At 40.6% G+C, this 17,212-nt stretch overlaps 1 protein-coding gene across 1 annotated transcript in view; it reads right to left on the reverse strand.

The window, feature by feature from the left end:
* The window catches only part of UBE2H (ubiquitin conjugating enzyme E2 H), a 102,238-nt gene extending 85,891 nt beyond the window's left edge, over positions 1–16,347 (reverse strand). The window contains exon 1 of the mRNA XM_019959075.2: positions 15,833–16,347. Within this exon, the coding sequence (XP_019814634.2) occupies positions 15,833–15,885 (53 nt within the window). The 5' untranslated portion in view covers positions 15,886–16,347. The remainder of the gene's footprint in view (positions 1–15,832) is intronic.
* Between the last annotated feature and the right edge of the window lie 865 nt (positions 16,348–17,212).

Genomic DNA, 17,212 nt, shown 5'->3' on the forward strand with positions numbered 1-17,212 from the left:
GGACTTGCCAGGGGCTGTGATAGGGAAGGGAAGAGTGAACAGGAAGAGCACAGAGAATTTTTCAGTTCAGTTCAGTCGCTCAGTCGTGTCCGACTCTTTGCGACCCCATGAATCACAGCACGCCAGGCCTCCCCGTCCATCACCAACTCCCGGAGTTCACCCAGACTCACATTCATCGAGTCGGTGATGCCATCCAGCCATCTCATCCTCTGTTGTCCCCTTCTCCTCCTGCCCTCAATCCCTCCCTGCATCAGAGTCTTTTCCAATGAGTCAACTCTTCGCATGAGGTGGCCAAGGTAAGAGAATTTTTAGGACAGTGCAAATACTCTGTATGATACCACAGTGACAGATACATGTTGTTATACACATGTCCAAACCCACAGATGCACAACACTGAGTGCACCCTAGTATAAACTTTGGACTCCGGGTGATAATGATGTGTCAGTGTAGGCTCATCAACTGTAACAAATGCCCCACTCTGGAAGGGGATACTGGTAGAGGGGAGGCTGTTTATGAGTGGGGCAAGGGGATACAGGAAATCTTTGTACCTTCCCTTCAATTTTGCTGTGAACCTAAAACTGCTCTAAAAAAGTATTCTTGGGAATTCCCTGCTGGTCCAGTGGTTGGGACTCTGCACCTTCACTGCCAAGGGTGAGGGTTCAATTCCTGGTCAGGAAACTAAGATCCCACAAGCCACTCAGCATGACCAAAATGAATGAATAAACAAACAAACTAACTTAAAAAAAAAAAAAAAGGCCTTCCAGGGTACTCAAACTTGAGAAAGTGAGCAAAGAAAAAAGGAGTACAAAAGAAAAAACCAGCTGAACATCTGCCCAGAGTCATCAAACCAGTAAGATGTCACTAAGCGCTACACCACTGACTCTTAGCACTGGCGTGACAAGCAGGTGCTGGCGTGAGGTCAAAGGTCTAAAAATGCACCACCAGAGTTACTAAAACAATAAACAGCTGGTTACAAACACTTCTGACTTACATACCAAAAACCCAGGTGTCCTCATGAGTTGAAAACACAAATTCTGAACTATTCTCTACAGTCTTAAACAATTTATTACCACTACAAATATTATAATATTTATAACTAGCAAGATATTTACCATTAACATTCAGTTTCTACTGTTCTTCCTCACTATCTTCAAGGAAGCCCCTGAGAGCTAAATATTTTAGCTTAACTTTTGAGCCTAGAAATCAAATGGGTTTGGTCAAATTTTAATATCTCATTATTACTTTTTCAGAAGTCACCTACCCAATAACCTCAACTATAAATATACTCTGCTCAAGAAAACGATGTATTGTAAATACTTTAAGACTTTTATCATATGAAAATCAGTGTTATTCCTAGGGAGAAAGGAGAAAACAGCAAAAAAAGAAGAGTCAAAATAAAATACACCAAAAACTGTCAGAGTAAACAAGTTCTCTTAATTAAAGAAGACTTGCTTTGAAAATTCTCAAGAAGTTCTATGCAGTTTATCTTTACATAATAATTGAATTCCTGGGTTAAAACTGTCAACTATAATTATATCAAAGTTTTCATTGAAACTACAAATAGAACTGCCTAAAAAACAAGAGAAAAAGATATTGAAATGGTGAAAAATACACCCCTTTAAGATAGAATAAAATGTTTCAATGGGTCAAAATAAGGACCCTTTGCTAGAATTCACAGCTAATAATATATTTTTTTCTGTTATAAGTTAACTACATAACTAGTTAATAACAGAAAGATATACAGAATGTAATAACTTTTATCACTATCTCACACCCAAGTTCTCTTTCTGATCTAAAACTCAAGATGATAGAATTTCTTGAACTATAAGGTTTTAACTAACACTAAGGTTGCAACTCATCCTAAGTTTATCTTCATTTCCACATGTTATTCTAGATCTAAAAACAGCCAAATGCTGAAAGGTAAATTTGCCATGCAAATTGCTAAATAACCAAACACACTAAATCTGTGTGCTCCAAGACCACATTCTCATATATCTACATCCCATTTTTAAAAAAAGGCAGTACCATTTACACTCAAGAGTAAGTTCTGTACAAAATCCACTAATAACTAAGATTAATGCACTACTGTGTTACAATCAGAAGTCAAAAACAATTACTCCCTCCGGGAGGTGAAGCCTACCTCCTCTGGCCTCCTTGACAGTCAGCTGCTGCTGCTGCTGCTACGTCGCTTCAGTCATGTCCGACTCTGTGCGACTCCATAGACAGCAGCCCACCAGGCTCCCCCGTCCCTGGGATTCTTCAGGCAAGCACAATGGAGTGGGTTGCCATTTCCTTCTCCAATGCATGAAACTGAAAAGTGAAAGTGAAATCACTCAGTCGTGTCCGACTCTTTGCGACCCCATGGACTGCAGCCTACCAGGCTCCTCCGTCCATGGGATTTTCCAGGCAAGAGTACTGGAGTGGGGTGCCATTGCTTTCTCCATGCAAGTCAGCTAACACTTGGTAAAGAATCTGCCTGCAATGCAGGAGACCCTGGTTCAATTCCTGGGTTGAGAAGACCAGCTGGAGAAGGGATAGGCTATCCACTCCAGTATTCTTGGGCTTCCCTTGTGGTTCAGCTGGTAAAGAATCAACCTGCAATGCGGGAGACCTGGTTTGATCCCTGGGTTGGGAAGATCCCCTGGAGAAGGGAAAGGCTGCCCACTCCAGTATTCTGGCCTGGAGAATTCCATGCATTGCATTCTCCATGGGGTCGCAAAAAGTCGGACACGGCTGAGCAACTTTCACTTTCACACTTGATTACTAGCTTTTGAAGAACAGAACACAGAAGGGAAAAACAGTAACTTTACAGTGGAGAAACTTGGCAAGTGCAACCTAAGCCAAGTGGATCAAAGTTAACATCACCGGTGAGGTTACGAGGACATAGGTACTCCCCCCAATACACACCCCACTTGTGATAAAAAGGGCACTTCATCTCTGCAGTATTCTTTCCAATACCCACAAGAAGTTTGGCTAAATTTTAATACCTCACTATTATGAGGCCTAATCATGAGGGGGAAAAAAATCAGATAGACTGGAATTGAGCACTCCAAAAACTGCCTGACCAGTGCTCCAGAACAGTCAAGGTCACGCAAAACAAAGAGAAACTGTCACAGACTAGAGAAGGCTAAGGAGACGTGACCACTAACACGGAAAACCTGCAACAGAAAAAACATGTTCATGGAAAAACCGGTGAAATCTGAATAAAGCCTGGAGTTTAGTTTATAGTAACATACCAACACTGATTTCTTAGTTTTGAAACACGTGCCTCAGTAACATAAATAACACAGGGGTAATGAGAATTAGGTGGGGCATAAGAACTCTCTGATCTTTGCAGTACCTGTAAAGTACTGTAAATCTAAAATTATAAGTTTATCTTTAAAAATAAAAGCTATCAAAACATTAAGGCAAATGAGTAGAAAATAAGAAGGGCAGCTTACATCCCAAGACTTCTGTTAAAATCACCCCAACTTTTAAAAAATTAAGCATCTAAAGTGTTTGTACATCCTTGACCATCTTGAGACTAATAATTAAAATTACCATAACACAAAGCAAAACTGAATCACTACAGACACTCAGTTTAAATATCAATAAAAATGCTGGCAATTAAATTTTCTTCAACAGATATATCTTCAATATCTGGAGAGTATTAAGACATAAAGGTGTCTAAGCACTATTATTTCCACTTCATGATTTTGCAGAATGCAAGGTATTTCAGTAATGCATTTGTGGCATTATAACAGAAATATCTCTGTGTCAAAATTTAAACTATGATCTGAAAAAAAAAAAGGACAAAGGTAAAAAAATATTTAGATGCTTAAATACTGAACTGTCTCAAACTCTTATGGGATCCTGTTGCGGCTGGGCATATTCTTTTACTCAATTATACCCACATTCCCTAAGTTTACCTTTTAAAACCTGAAATATAATTCAGGTAATTAAATACATAAAATTTTGAAAGGAACAGCATGCTGCCATTCTATCTTGATAAAAGCTTCCATAAATCAGGTACTTTTACAAGGCTTACTTTCTTCTAAAATTATTGACAGGGCACATACAATTCAGACATCTCAAGAATACCAAATTCAATGCCATCTAATCTACTGTTATAAAGAGATATCAGAACATTTATATTAAAAGCTATTTAAGTAAATTTTTTTCTTTATGATACATTCATAAATAGGATTAACTGACGCATTGGGCTATATACAGCTTTAACTCTATTTTTCACGTAATAAATGTGACTATAAGTAGCAAAACTGATTTTATAAGTCACAGATGAAAAACAGATTCCTATATCAACTTTGGGTTCTATTTTTTCTATCAATAACAAAAACAAAGTTACCAGAGTTTACTCTCCAAATCTGAAGTAGTACAGCCAAGCATTAGTATTTCTCAAAGTGTTACCTAAGGCCACAAATGATATTCCCTAAAAAGAATACAATTGTTACTTTCAACTTTCAATTACAAGGAGCCCTCATATTTAAAAAGGGCTCTGTAATACTATTATCTGCATTCCAAGTTTACTCCAAGTAGAACAGGTTAAAATATCTATGAAAGTGTAACATCTACTAAAATTTAACTTCAAATAATAAAATGCCATCAAACTTCATCAGAGCTGACAAAACACTCTAAGAATGACATGTGAGAACTAAACCAGCCAGAACTGACAGACTAAAACTGTTACATTTTTCCCAATTCTTTCAAATAATAAGCCCCAATTTAAAAGCATAAATCATACACTAATTTTTGATTCTATAAAAAAGATTTCTATTTCCCATTAAGCAGAAAGATAAGACATGTATCTCTTGTCAACTAAGATAATCCAGTTCAAAGGCTTAAGCACACAGATCAGATCAACCCCCAAAATGGAGAATAAGCACAAGTAGATAGGTATTTTGTTAGTCATTCTTTGAGTTACAAGATGCAAAGGGGGGAACCCCCTGGAGGTTCAGTGGTTAGGATTCCATGCTTTCACTGCATGGGGCATGGGTTTGATCCCTGGTTGGGGAACTAAGGTCCCGCATGTCTGTGTGGTGTGGCCAAAAAAGAAAAAAATGTAAAAGGGCTAAAATTTAAACCTGGGAGTAAGCTCCCAAGGGGCAGGAGACTCCCATATACCTTGCCTGAAGAGCACAGGAGGATGCTGAGAGAGACCTCTAGACTCCCTACCTTGAGGACTTAAAGAAAATAGCAGCTCTTCAATCTCCAACACTGGCCAGATTGCATAAAACCAGTTAGAAAAACCAAATTCTCTATAGCGATGAGAGATGAAGATCTTTAAAGTGTAAGAACTCAAGATTCAGGTGCCAAGTTCCACCATGTCTCAACTTCACTGAACAGAGTTAGGGCAAATCTAAGGCACAGCCTATTTTTACCTTTGGAGAATGGGTATCAAAGTTGTAAACTACTACTATATGTTTTTAGCATAAGTAAGTTCAAGTTTGATAAATAAATGCCAAATTGCACAAAGTGAAATAGGCCAAGCATATTCTGAGTTTCTAACTTCTAGAAAAAATAATCTGACTTTACTTCTACTTTTAATTAAGGAAATACCTTCTCTCCAAAGGTTTATTTGTGTATTTTCCTGCCAGTACATTCAACTCTTTTGTCTGATTTCTAGAAATTAGTCACAGTATAAGAGAGGCACACTAATAGAAAACAGACATACAGAATGAAATATATGAAAAGAATTTAGTCTTTTTGAGTCACCAATAGTCTTCCCGATATGTCATTGTTAACATATTATAAAACTCTTGGCTAAAACTCAAACAAAGGAAAAGCCACGTTAATTACTCAAAGATTGATAGAATCTGTCTACTCTAAGAGCCTATAGAAAGAAAAAAGCAAGTAAATGTTCACAAGAAGGTGAATGAGTCAATACAGGTATACTCAAATATACATCTTTTGATAATCAAAGGCAGCATTCAAGGGTGGCCTTTCTTCACTACCAGAAGAAATGGGCAGCAATCCAGGTAATTAGACTAAAGAACACACTTAAAGGTCTACTTCCTCTCCTCCTTCCATTCATAAAATAAACCTGACTTAAAAGAAAAGTATTATGTCTTTTAATTTCTGAGGATACAAATGAATAGAAAAGCAAAATACAGGGTTTGTTTTTTTCTTATTATCAAGATGGTGGTGGCTCTGGTGAACTGAATGAATTAATTGGTAAAATCAACAGATGCTAATAATGCCAAAATCAAGTTGTCAAGATCAGTGATTCTGTTACCAAATACACATTATGTTCTACATTTTAATATACTTACTTAAATATACTCAAAAGCAACATTGAGATGGGTCACCAAATTAAGATAAACAGTTAAAACTCCTCTCATAAGAAAACACCACAAGCATTTAAAATGCATTTCTCTTCTGTTTTTATCCATTTCATGTAAGTTTGTAATAAAGACCCAAAATGTACAAGAAATTCATGGGATGATTTCATTGTCGGAGCCTTAATCTGCATTAACAATGTGACCAAGTTCCAAATCCCACTTGTAGGACTCTCAAGGTGACCATTTGTTAGTGAAAAAAGCAAATTCAGTCTCTTTCCTTTGGAATGAAATAAAAAGTATGACCTAGTTTCAAGCTTTGTTGCCAAGGAGACTTATTAATTTATTTACAGATTTAGATTAATAGATTAGCAAAAGGGTACTAAACATTCAGTAGTCTGTAAAACCATAAAACAATGTATCTAACTATATTATACCTAGTGATCTCTTATGAACACAGTTCTCACCAAGTCAACTTTCTACAGACAGACACTACAACAGAAAGGTTTACTCAAATCTTTGAACTAATCAATCCTTCAAATTAATCTACACAACAGAAAGTCAACTGATTAAAAAGCAAAATTCAGATAACCAAAGTTATACTGAACCATCTGAATGAAACAACTAAATCTATATTTACTAAGCTGAGTAGTAACCCAATTGCTTCTGAAGTAACATGAACCAGGCACACACTGTATCTAATTTTCTGTTTATATTACTGATCAACTAAGATTTTATCATCCAAGAAGCCTTGAAAAGCATGCATGATAAAAACATAATACACAGAAAAAGAAACATTCTGCCTAATACTAAAGCCAAAATGCACAATTTACAATATTAATAACAATTTCTCATATAGGGAGTATCTCTTACTCTGATACATAATACGCCTTCTTAAAAGTGGTTTACAAGTTGGAAACCAGGAAGCTGAACAAAGCCATTCCATTTCCTATCAATTCAATTTCCTATCAATTAAATAATATTCTGAATCCCTAAATATGGTTCCTCCAAGTGCAACAGCCCAGGTATCTTTTGAGAGCCCAAAGACAGACCCACCAGTCATGCCTGTCCTGACAAAGTGCAGCCAAGCGTCTTCACATCACATGGCTTTCCTATGCCTCCTGGCTGCTCTGCGGGACAGGTCAAAAGATCAGTAAGCACCTATTCAAACCACCCACTTGATGCCCCAGATACCTAAAAGGCAGGGTAAGGCGGAAAGGATCCTTCACCCCTCATGAGCATGTAACTGCCCCGTGGGACTTTCCACCACCTGGGTCTTAAGGATTTGGGTTCTGTCGGGCATGGGCAGGTGCCACCACAGGCACCAGCCTGCGAACAACCTGCCAGGTTCCCAAGCATCCGATGAGGTACAGAGAAGAAATTATAATAACCATGAAGTGAAGTGAAGTGAAGTCGCTCAGTCGTGTCCAACTCTTTGCGACCCTGGGGACTGTAGCCTGCCAGGCTCCTCTGTCCATGGGATTCTCCAAGCAAGAATACTGGAGTGGGTTGCCATTTCCACCCCCATAAAAATATAACAATTCTTCTCATACACCTGAGAATTACCAAGGTAACAATAGCCTATCAAAAGTACACACTGACTTGCCTGTGTTTCCATAGATTTCTACATTGCACTTAAATTACACTTTGGCAATCTGGAAATAATACTAACATATATGCTCAGAGCACCATCCTCATGTTTGAGGACTGAACCAAAGTCCACCCAGTGAATAAACTGTCACTGACTCCAACATAAAACAGGCTGTCTTTATTCTTGTTAGCCAAGCTAAAAATTCCAGTTGTCAGCAGCTAAGATGTTAATTTTTTAAGCAACATGCATATAAACTAGTATACATTCAAACGTTGGTAATGTATAAAAATGTGCTAGTAAAGCAACATTTGATTTATTATTATAGCAATGTCTATTAATTAACTTATCAAATCACTTATATAGGATGCCAGAACTTAAAAAGCAAAACAAAAAACCCCACTATTTTGCTAAATATTAACTTTTTAAAAAAAGATTCCAGGAAAACATATTAAGGGATACCCTCTTAGAATCTGTTTCCAGTTCTGCCACTAGGTTCCTCTTGGTTCTTTTTATCTGAGTTTTTAGTCCATAGGAAGGGGCTTCCCAGGTGGCGCTACTGGTAAAGAATCCACCTGCCAATGCAGGAGATGCAGGTTCAATCCCTGGGTCGAGGTCTCCTGGAGTAGGAAATGGTAACCCACTCCAGTATTCTTGCCTGGAAAAGTTCATGGACAGAGGAGCCTGGTGAGCTGCAGTCCATGCAGTCACAAAGAGTCTGACGCCACTGAGCGACTAAACGCATACACAGTCCATATGACCAATTTAGACCTTAACAGGGTCCTATGTGATTATTTGTAAACTGGAGGTGCTAAGTAAAACTAATGTTAAAAAAATTCTTATCAATACTTTACAAAAAGCAAGAAAAAGGTACCATCAACAAAGAGGGTGCTTACCATCTCACAAAAATACAGTCTTATTAGCAAATGCAAAAATAAAAGTTATTTGTGACCATATTTCTTGAAGTACCATTTCAAAGGGCCACAAAACAAAAATATTTCACAACGAAAATTTAACTAACTTTGAATGAGGGAAAGGGAAGGGCAGCCACAGAACTAGCTTTGACAGTTAGGTCAGAAGTCAGTGTTTAGACTTATGTTATTTAATGGGACTCCTTTAAAACACACAACTGAAACAAGAGTTCAATGCCACAACCATCCTCATTTACGTTTTTAAATTCAAGCAACCTATTATAAAGTTAAATCTGTATCTACCACATGATCCAGCTATTCCACTCTAATATATTTACCCAAAAGAAAAGGAAGCATATGTCCAGAGCAGCTTTACTTGTAATAACCCCAAGCGGAAAACAACCCAAATGTCCACAAAGGGGTGAACGCATAAACAAATTATGGTACAGCCATACAGTGAAATACTACTCAGTGGTTTAAAAAAAACAACTACATGATAACAAGGGGGGGATCTAAAAAATATGAGGAAAGAATTCACACAATACAGTATATGATTCCATTCATATAAAATTCTAGAAAATGCAAAATAATCTACAGTGACAAGAGAAACTGTGGGAAAATGAGTATGTTCACGATCTTGACTGTGGCAATGGGCTTCATGAGTGATACTTATGTGAAAACCTACCAAATCTATCACTTTAAACATGTATAGTTATTTTATGTCAATTATACCTCAATAAAAAACAAAAGGAAAAATAATCAAGTCACCAAAACTCTACAGCTCTTACCACTCAGACAGCTCATGAATATATTATGTGCAACCTACCAACTCAGAGAAGGCACTTTGAGAAATACAAAAGTATCCCTAATGTAAGAATCACTATTTTCAAACACACACAAAACAACATGAAAGTTTAAACAAAGAGATCAGAACTCATTTTTCATTACTATGCCAGGCTGACTGCTTCAGTGCTGAAAGGACACCAGCTAAAACACAATATAACAAAGTGAGAATCCACTGGGTGTGGGACCTCAAGATTTTAAATAAATATTCTAACTCAAAAGCTTACCTTCTCTGATCTAGAATATCATTTCTAGAAAAGAGAAATAATCCAAAAATGTAAGAAAAGCCTTATGCATGTTAATTTCAATCTTATTTATCACAGGAAAAAGGCAAAGAATTAAATCAATGGCACAGGCATGCTTTAGGTCATGGTTTAGCTCTTATAATAGCCCATTACATGAGCTATTATATCCGATATTTATAAATGGGAAAAACAGCTGCAAAAATATTAAGCAAAAACATGGCACATACAGTATGATCAACAGATTGAAAATAATATATCCTGGGTGGGGGGGGGAAGCACTGATAAGAAAAAACTATATAATGTTAACATTTCAGGACAATGGTTCTCAAACTGTGGTTGCTGGACAGAACAGCATCACCATCATCTGGGAACTTCTCAGAAATGTATGTTCACAGGCCCCACTCTAGACTGAGTGAATCACACTATTTCAGCGGTGGGACCCATTTTAACAAACCCTCCAAGTAGGCTTCCCCCATGGCTCAGTCGGTAAAGAAACTGCCTCCAATGCAGGAGACCTGAGTTTGATTCCTGGGTCAGGAAGATCTCCTGGAGAAGGAAATGGCAACACACTCCAGTTTTCTTGCCTGGAGAATGCCATGGACAGAGGAGCCTGGCGGGCTACAATCCATGGGATCCCAAGAGTCAGACGCGACCTAGCGACTAAACCACCACCACCACCAAGTCGTTAAGATCACACTGAAGTTTGAGAACCAGTATTTATTTAAAGGATAGGCTTATGGGAGATGGTTTTCTTTCCCTTTTTGTAACCTGTATTTTCCTCAATTATCTTACTACTCGTATAATCCAATTAAAGTTTTTTCATTTAAGTATTTTACTAAAATGTACACTGCAGGTCTACAGTTAAAAAGCTATTCCACTATAAGCACTTTCGCAGGTCTGAATCATATGCCAAAAAAATCCAGTGATTCTTGGAACCATTAAAATCTGGTAAGACTGAGACAAGATACTAAATTACATATAATTATATATCTATAATATATGTAGATATGTACAGGTCAAGGTGCTGGGGAAACTGCACAATACTAGAAAACCAACAAATCCAGGTTCCTTTAACACACTCAAACAGGTAAGGGATTTTTATGGGTCACATCTGCAAAGATTGTTTTCCCCTAAAAGCTGAATTTTTAGGCTTGTGTGTAATTTACTAGAACTGCAGTGCAGGAATCAGATGTTCTGAAGCTGTGAATGCTTACTCATGCAGGTTCCTGCTTAACCAAAGTGCCAGTATGTTATATTTGTCACCAAAATCTAGGCAGAGAAGACAAATTCAGAACACTGAGAGTTGCCAAAGCTTTAACTTTTAGCTTGAAGACCATAAAACTGTTCCACCTTCCATCTTTTCATCTCACTAAAACAGAGATCACAGGAAGTAAAAGGCAAACCACACTTTTCCAATGACACTGGAGTTAGTTAAAAGATAATAGAACCGTCTACACTTTTAGCACAAATAAAAGAGCAACAAACACTACTAACTTAGGGACAGAATAACTATGGATCAACAGCAAAACACCCAAGTTGAAGACAAATGGCTACACATTTTAATATTTGTTTTTCAGTTTTTAACATCAATCTTTTAAATAACAGGGAGAGAGATCCCCATATATCCCATCATATAAAATTCGCTTTAAACTTTCTATTCCTTGAAAAGTCAATTCTGAAAGTAAATATGAGTTATTAAAATTTAAAAAAAAAAGGTGACACATACAGTCCTCACTTGCTATAACACAACACATACTTTGATTTTTTTTGTTTTAGTTACATAAGCACACACCAAATTTTTCACTACGAAACCCCCAGCATCTAGCCCCAAGGCTGGCGTGAGAAAAGTGCAGAAATGACTGAGGGGATGAACCTGTTACTGAAAGCTTCTGAAACCCTAAGGCAGACAACTAGGATTCTATAAGATTCACTAATGCTGATAATGAATTTAGTATAGGACACTGGCCCTTTCTGATCACTGCTCTTAAAGCTTTTACAAGGGAAGCTTACTTTTCTACCATACTTTTGAATCCCTGCAGGAGTCGGTTAATTACATTTAAAGTCGTGACTATCCGTTTTTAGCTACCACACTCCCTCTGAAAAAGGGACTCTTTGAAAACTCTTGGTATTATAAAATTAAGTTCCAAAATTTCACACCAGTAACAAACACAGTGCTTGCCAAGTTCTCGTTACCATCAATCCACTTTTCTGATTTAACCCTGAATATTTCTTGTACTCTTAACAGGTCAGGTTTTCCTCTCCTCTTTTTACCCCTTGAAAATACACTTGATCCTGTGACACCACTCACAAGGCCTCCCCAGCCCCAACTTCTTTTGTATATAAACACACTGGTCACACATTCCCATCAGCTGTTTGGTAGCTCCGCCCCTCCTCCTTTTCCGGGTAGTAACAGAGCAGCCAATAAGCTGTGAGGAGCTGTGCCTACGGCCTTTTGCCTGCATAGGCTTTTCCAAAACAAGCAGTTCCAGCCTTCAGCAGGGGCCACTGGTTCACAGATAAAAGGATCACCAGGCTGTGCAACAGGGTGAGACGAGTAACCCCCACCAACAAGGAAACCCATGTAATCTGAGCTTGTTTGTTCCTCTACCCAGGAGAACTTAAACCGATATTCCTTTAGGGCAAATCACGCTTTAAGGTCACCAGAGTCCCAGGTCTCAGACAATCTAAATAATCAGCCGGTTCGAGATAGAAACCTCAAAGCTTGCCAGGCTGAGAACAGCACAGTATCACCCACCCACCTCACTTTGCAAAACAAATGGCAACACTATTATTCAACCACCATTCCACAGGATTTGGGCTTTTTGCAAGTTTTTTGATTGGGACACATTCCTACAGGGCCCAAGTCATGTACATCAGTTTCTAGGCTCCTGGAGAGGTTTGCACAACCCTCAGCAAAGGATCAGAAGAGAAACAATGAATGAGTCAGAGTTTCAGAACATAATCGCCCAGCAGACTATTAAGTGCATTGGTGCAAAACACTCACTCCCTCCATAACTTCGAAGTCAGCTCTCCTCCTACCAACCCGTCACAAAAGAAATATAACCGACTCCAAACAACAACCAGAGACGGTGTCTCTGAAAGGACCTAACGAGGTGCTGGAAGGCAGTGGCCAATTAGTTACACATCCTCTTCTTTCCCTACCCCCACGCACTACTTTCCTACTATATAGATTCCCTGCCAGGCTGTAAATCCTGGTGGCATAATTATGCTCAGGAGACATCCAAAAATGGGCTGAAACAGGAGATTTCAACAAAACCAGCTATCAGCCTACACACCAAAGAAATCAAAGGGGCACTGAGGGGCAGAAAGCAAGTACATTCCTCCAGACCTTTCCTACTTCCTCCACACCATCTTTCATTTTCAACCCTCGACTGTTTCACACAATTGTATTCATTTTAGCAGTGTTCTGGTAAATACACCTTGCTTAAATTTCACGGTAAATATACCTTGCTCAAAAAACTGTTGTCTCCATTTGGGCCTACTAATGTGAATTCAACAGAGAAACGAGGCCACAAAATCTCTCACACACCCACCCCAACACACATGCACAACAAAAGGAAATACAAAAAATTTAACTCAGACCAGAAAATAACAAACATGAAACAAAGATAACCTCTGGCTTTTAAATCCCGAGACTGTTGTCCTCCTATCTCAGACATGTACAATTTTAAAGCGCCTCTGCTTTCTTTTGTCAGAAAGGAGGAAGGTGGGGAAAGAACAGAAGGCCAATGCATCTTTGCCTTTCTTCATCTTCTACTAAAAATAAGCTATGAAATAAGCCACTTAGGGGAAGAAAAAAAAGAAAGACACCCTGCTGTTCTTTGTCTGTTTTCTTCCCCCTCTCCACCCCCCACACCCCGACTCCTAAATACGGTAATCATTCTAGATGCCACAACTACTAAATGAACAAAAGGCACTGTATGGAAAAGGCATCAGGTCAAGTAAGGCCTCACCCTCTTTATCCTCAGCCTTCTAAAAAAATATATGGAAGTATATAATCTGAGAATCTGACACTGATCAAAGACAGCTGGAATTCTCTCTCACCCCCATCCCAATTAAACATTAGGCAGAAATTTGCATTAGGTGTGACAGTAAGTCTCAATTCAAGATAAAAATAACTCAAGATTCTGCCACCATGTCATTTCCTAGTTTCTAAACAAAAATAAAACCCGAAACTGCTTTGTGTAAAATGTACACACAGCCATAGTTACAAGTTTTCCTGCCACCTTATGAAAAGCCAACATTACGGCTATCATTCACACATTTACAAAACTCAATCATAGCCACAAACAGCTCATAAAGAGTCAGTTTCACTTGTGCCTAAACATATATTTGGTACATAATATATACTTTATTACTTGCTCCTCTAATTCCCACTCCCACCTCCCCCAAATTCTAAACTTCTAACCCTAAACTGAGACGTTCATGTACTGTTTCTAATTTCTAATCAAGTTTTCCTGGGTGAAGAGAAAAACATCTTATTCCTGAAAAGATTATGGAGTTGGGGGGGGGTGGGGGAGAAGAATCACTTGCCCAGGCAACTTCCCTTCCATCCCCCACTTCTAAACCAAATGAAAAAAACTACTTTTTTAAAACTTCAGCGAATTGTTTAAGTGACTGTTCAACAATAATCATCGATCTCTACAAACGGGTAAAACATCCAATCAAAAACAGTAACAATAAAAGGAAGAAAGAAGGAATTCACCTGAAGAATCTAGCCAAACAACTTGAGTTATATAAACAAAACCCAGCAACAGGGGGAAATGGTGGGGGGATGGGGGTAAAGGAGAAACAGAAGCAGGAGACAGGACTTTTTAAACTGCGTTTCACACACTACCACTCTCCAGCCCTGGGTTCCCCCTCTTCCGAGGGATTTAGTCTTTTGGAACCCTGGGCTCCTCTCTCTCACCACTCTCTAAATTACCCCTCAAAATATGTCTCGATTTGTCACAGGAACCTTCGCGAATTTCTCTAGCTGGTCATGAAATAATCGGTCTGGACTCCAACCAAAACCACTGCCTGAAGGACTCTTATCAGTTAGAGCTTTCCCACTGCTACCTCCAAAGTACATAAAGTTGGGGGTGGGGGGAGTAGGAAAATAAAGGGTGTCACTTGGCAAGAACAGGGCAGTTATTATGAGCACCTTATTCTCATACAGGGAGTTTGCTTAACTGGCTAGTGCAGGGGCTATTTGGTCAAGGAGATCCTCTTTTTCTCCTTCCCCCTCAGCTGTCATAGCCACAATATGGAGGGTGGCTTGCTGGAGGGCCTGGGGGTCCTCACCACATACTATGGGTGGGATAGGCTTTGTCGGTAGGAAGAAAAGAGTGGGGTTCTTCTAAGGACCAGAAAGCTTAATAGGGGTAGCTGATCTAAAATATTCAGAGCTCTTTAATACAAGAGGGGGGCACTGAGCAGACTACTCTCTTCCTAATATAGAAAGGAATTAGGGATAAAGGAGGTCACTTGAGTTACCCCAGTTCAAGAAGCACTGTGAGAGGAGGGAATGAAAACATCTCAAGAAAAGGAGAAAGGCTTCGCTCTAGGGAATTTCTATCTCGAGTCCCCAAATTCAGAGCGAGCAAACAGGAAAAAGAAGGTGGGCTTGGTGGTGAAGAGAGAGGGCTGGTACTGCAAAAAAAAAAAAAAGACCCATTTGGGAGTCCAAACGTCGTGGAGAAAAGTCACGGGGACTAGGGGTGCGGAAAGAGCGTGGAACAACGCACATTTCGGGGTGCTGCAGATAAAGGGGGAGCTGAGAAGGATCTCGGCTCCTGGGAGGTGCCAAGGAGCCTCCGTAGGCACTGGGAGGAGGGAGGGGTGGGAGGAAGCCTTGGACAGTGGGCTGGAGTGCCACTGGGCCCCTGCTTAGGTTTCAGGGGGTGCCCCGGGCATCCCCATATCGTCCCCCACGTAGAACCCGAATTCCTCCCCCTCCACGAAGGATACAGCTTGACCACGTCCGTGTCCATCCGCCTCTTGCCCGGACTAGGGGATGACATGGTGTCGCCGCTGCCTCCCCGTCGCCTGCGCCGCCGCCGCCTCTCGCCCTTCCTCAGCCCGCCTGTCACGGGCCCCGGGCCCCGGCTCTGAGGAGCCCGCGGCCGCGCCGGCTCCTCGATGGAGGTGGCAACACCCCCGCGGTCCTGTTTGGTCCCGTCAGCCGCCGCCGCCGCCGCCGCCCCCCGCACGGGGGGGAACACCGGGCACTGTCCGGCCGAGTGGGGGTGGGGACCCCGCGGCGCACGGCTCGGGCTGCCCCTCTCCGGCTGTGGGTTCCGCCGCGGCCCGGACCTGGCGCTCCTCTGCGCCGCGCGTCGCTCCCTCCTGCCTGCTCTAGCTCTCTCGCCTGCTCGCCCGCTCACCCTCTCGCCGGCTCCCAAGCCGCCTCCACGACAAGCGGACGACTCCTGCTCAATCGGCCTCTCTACCCCAGCCTCGCTCTGGGCGCCGTGACGTCACCTCTGTGACGTCATCGGCGGGGCGGGCCCAGCTGGCGAAAGGGGTGGGGTGCCGCGGCGGCGGAGGCGTGGGCTTTAGCAGGGGATTCTGGGAGTTGTAGTTCCTCTTTTTCCTGCCTGCCCGGCTTTCTGCCCCCTCCCCCAACTCCCTCACACACTTAATCGCTCAACTGTCAGCGTCGTTGTCATCATCAAAAACGATAATGGTTAAATAATGGCAGTATCATCATATTCATGTTTCAGGGTAATGAACCTCCTTCCCACATACACTGTTAAAAAGTCTGTTTATTTGATTTAAGGAAGCCAAGGTGGCAATTAACCCAAAGAGGCACCAAAATCTAGAAATTCCTAAACCAGCAGGTTCCCTGCCCTCTGCTCCCACCTTGAAAGGAGAGAATAGCCAGGCTTCTTCAAGCTTGCAAATCAGGGTTTGCTATCCTTCATGTGTATAGGGTCATTTTTTCAATGATTAGAGTTGAGACAGCATGATGGCAATTTGGTTGTAACATCTCTAATCTACACAGTATGAGGTGATTTCACAAAGTGAATGACTGAAAGAAGCAGAAGTACCCCAAATATACTGTTGTTTAGGACAGTTTGTTCTGCCTTCCAAACTCCTAGAGCAAACCTATAACTTCATCATTCATTCAGTAAGCATTTATTGATCACCCATTGTGTGGTAATCACTCTGGTGGACATAAGGATATCATGGTGAACTTTAAATTTACACAGCCCTCCCAGTGTGGTCTAGATCTAGACTGTCAGCATCACCTGGGAACTTGTTAGAAACACAGGCTAGAGCTTCACCTCAGACCTACTGAATTAGAATTTGCAGTTTAACAAGGTCCCCCGGTGATTCCTTTGTGCA

This window comes from Bos indicus, chromosome 4, assembly GCF_029378745.1.
Source record: "Bos indicus isolate NIAB-ARS_2022 breed Sahiwal x Tharparkar chromosome 4, NIAB-ARS_B.indTharparkar_mat_pri_1.0, whole genome shotgun sequence".
In the NCBI taxonomy this organism is placed as follows: domain Eukaryota; kingdom Metazoa; phylum Chordata; class Mammalia; order Artiodactyla; family Bovidae; genus Bos; species Bos indicus.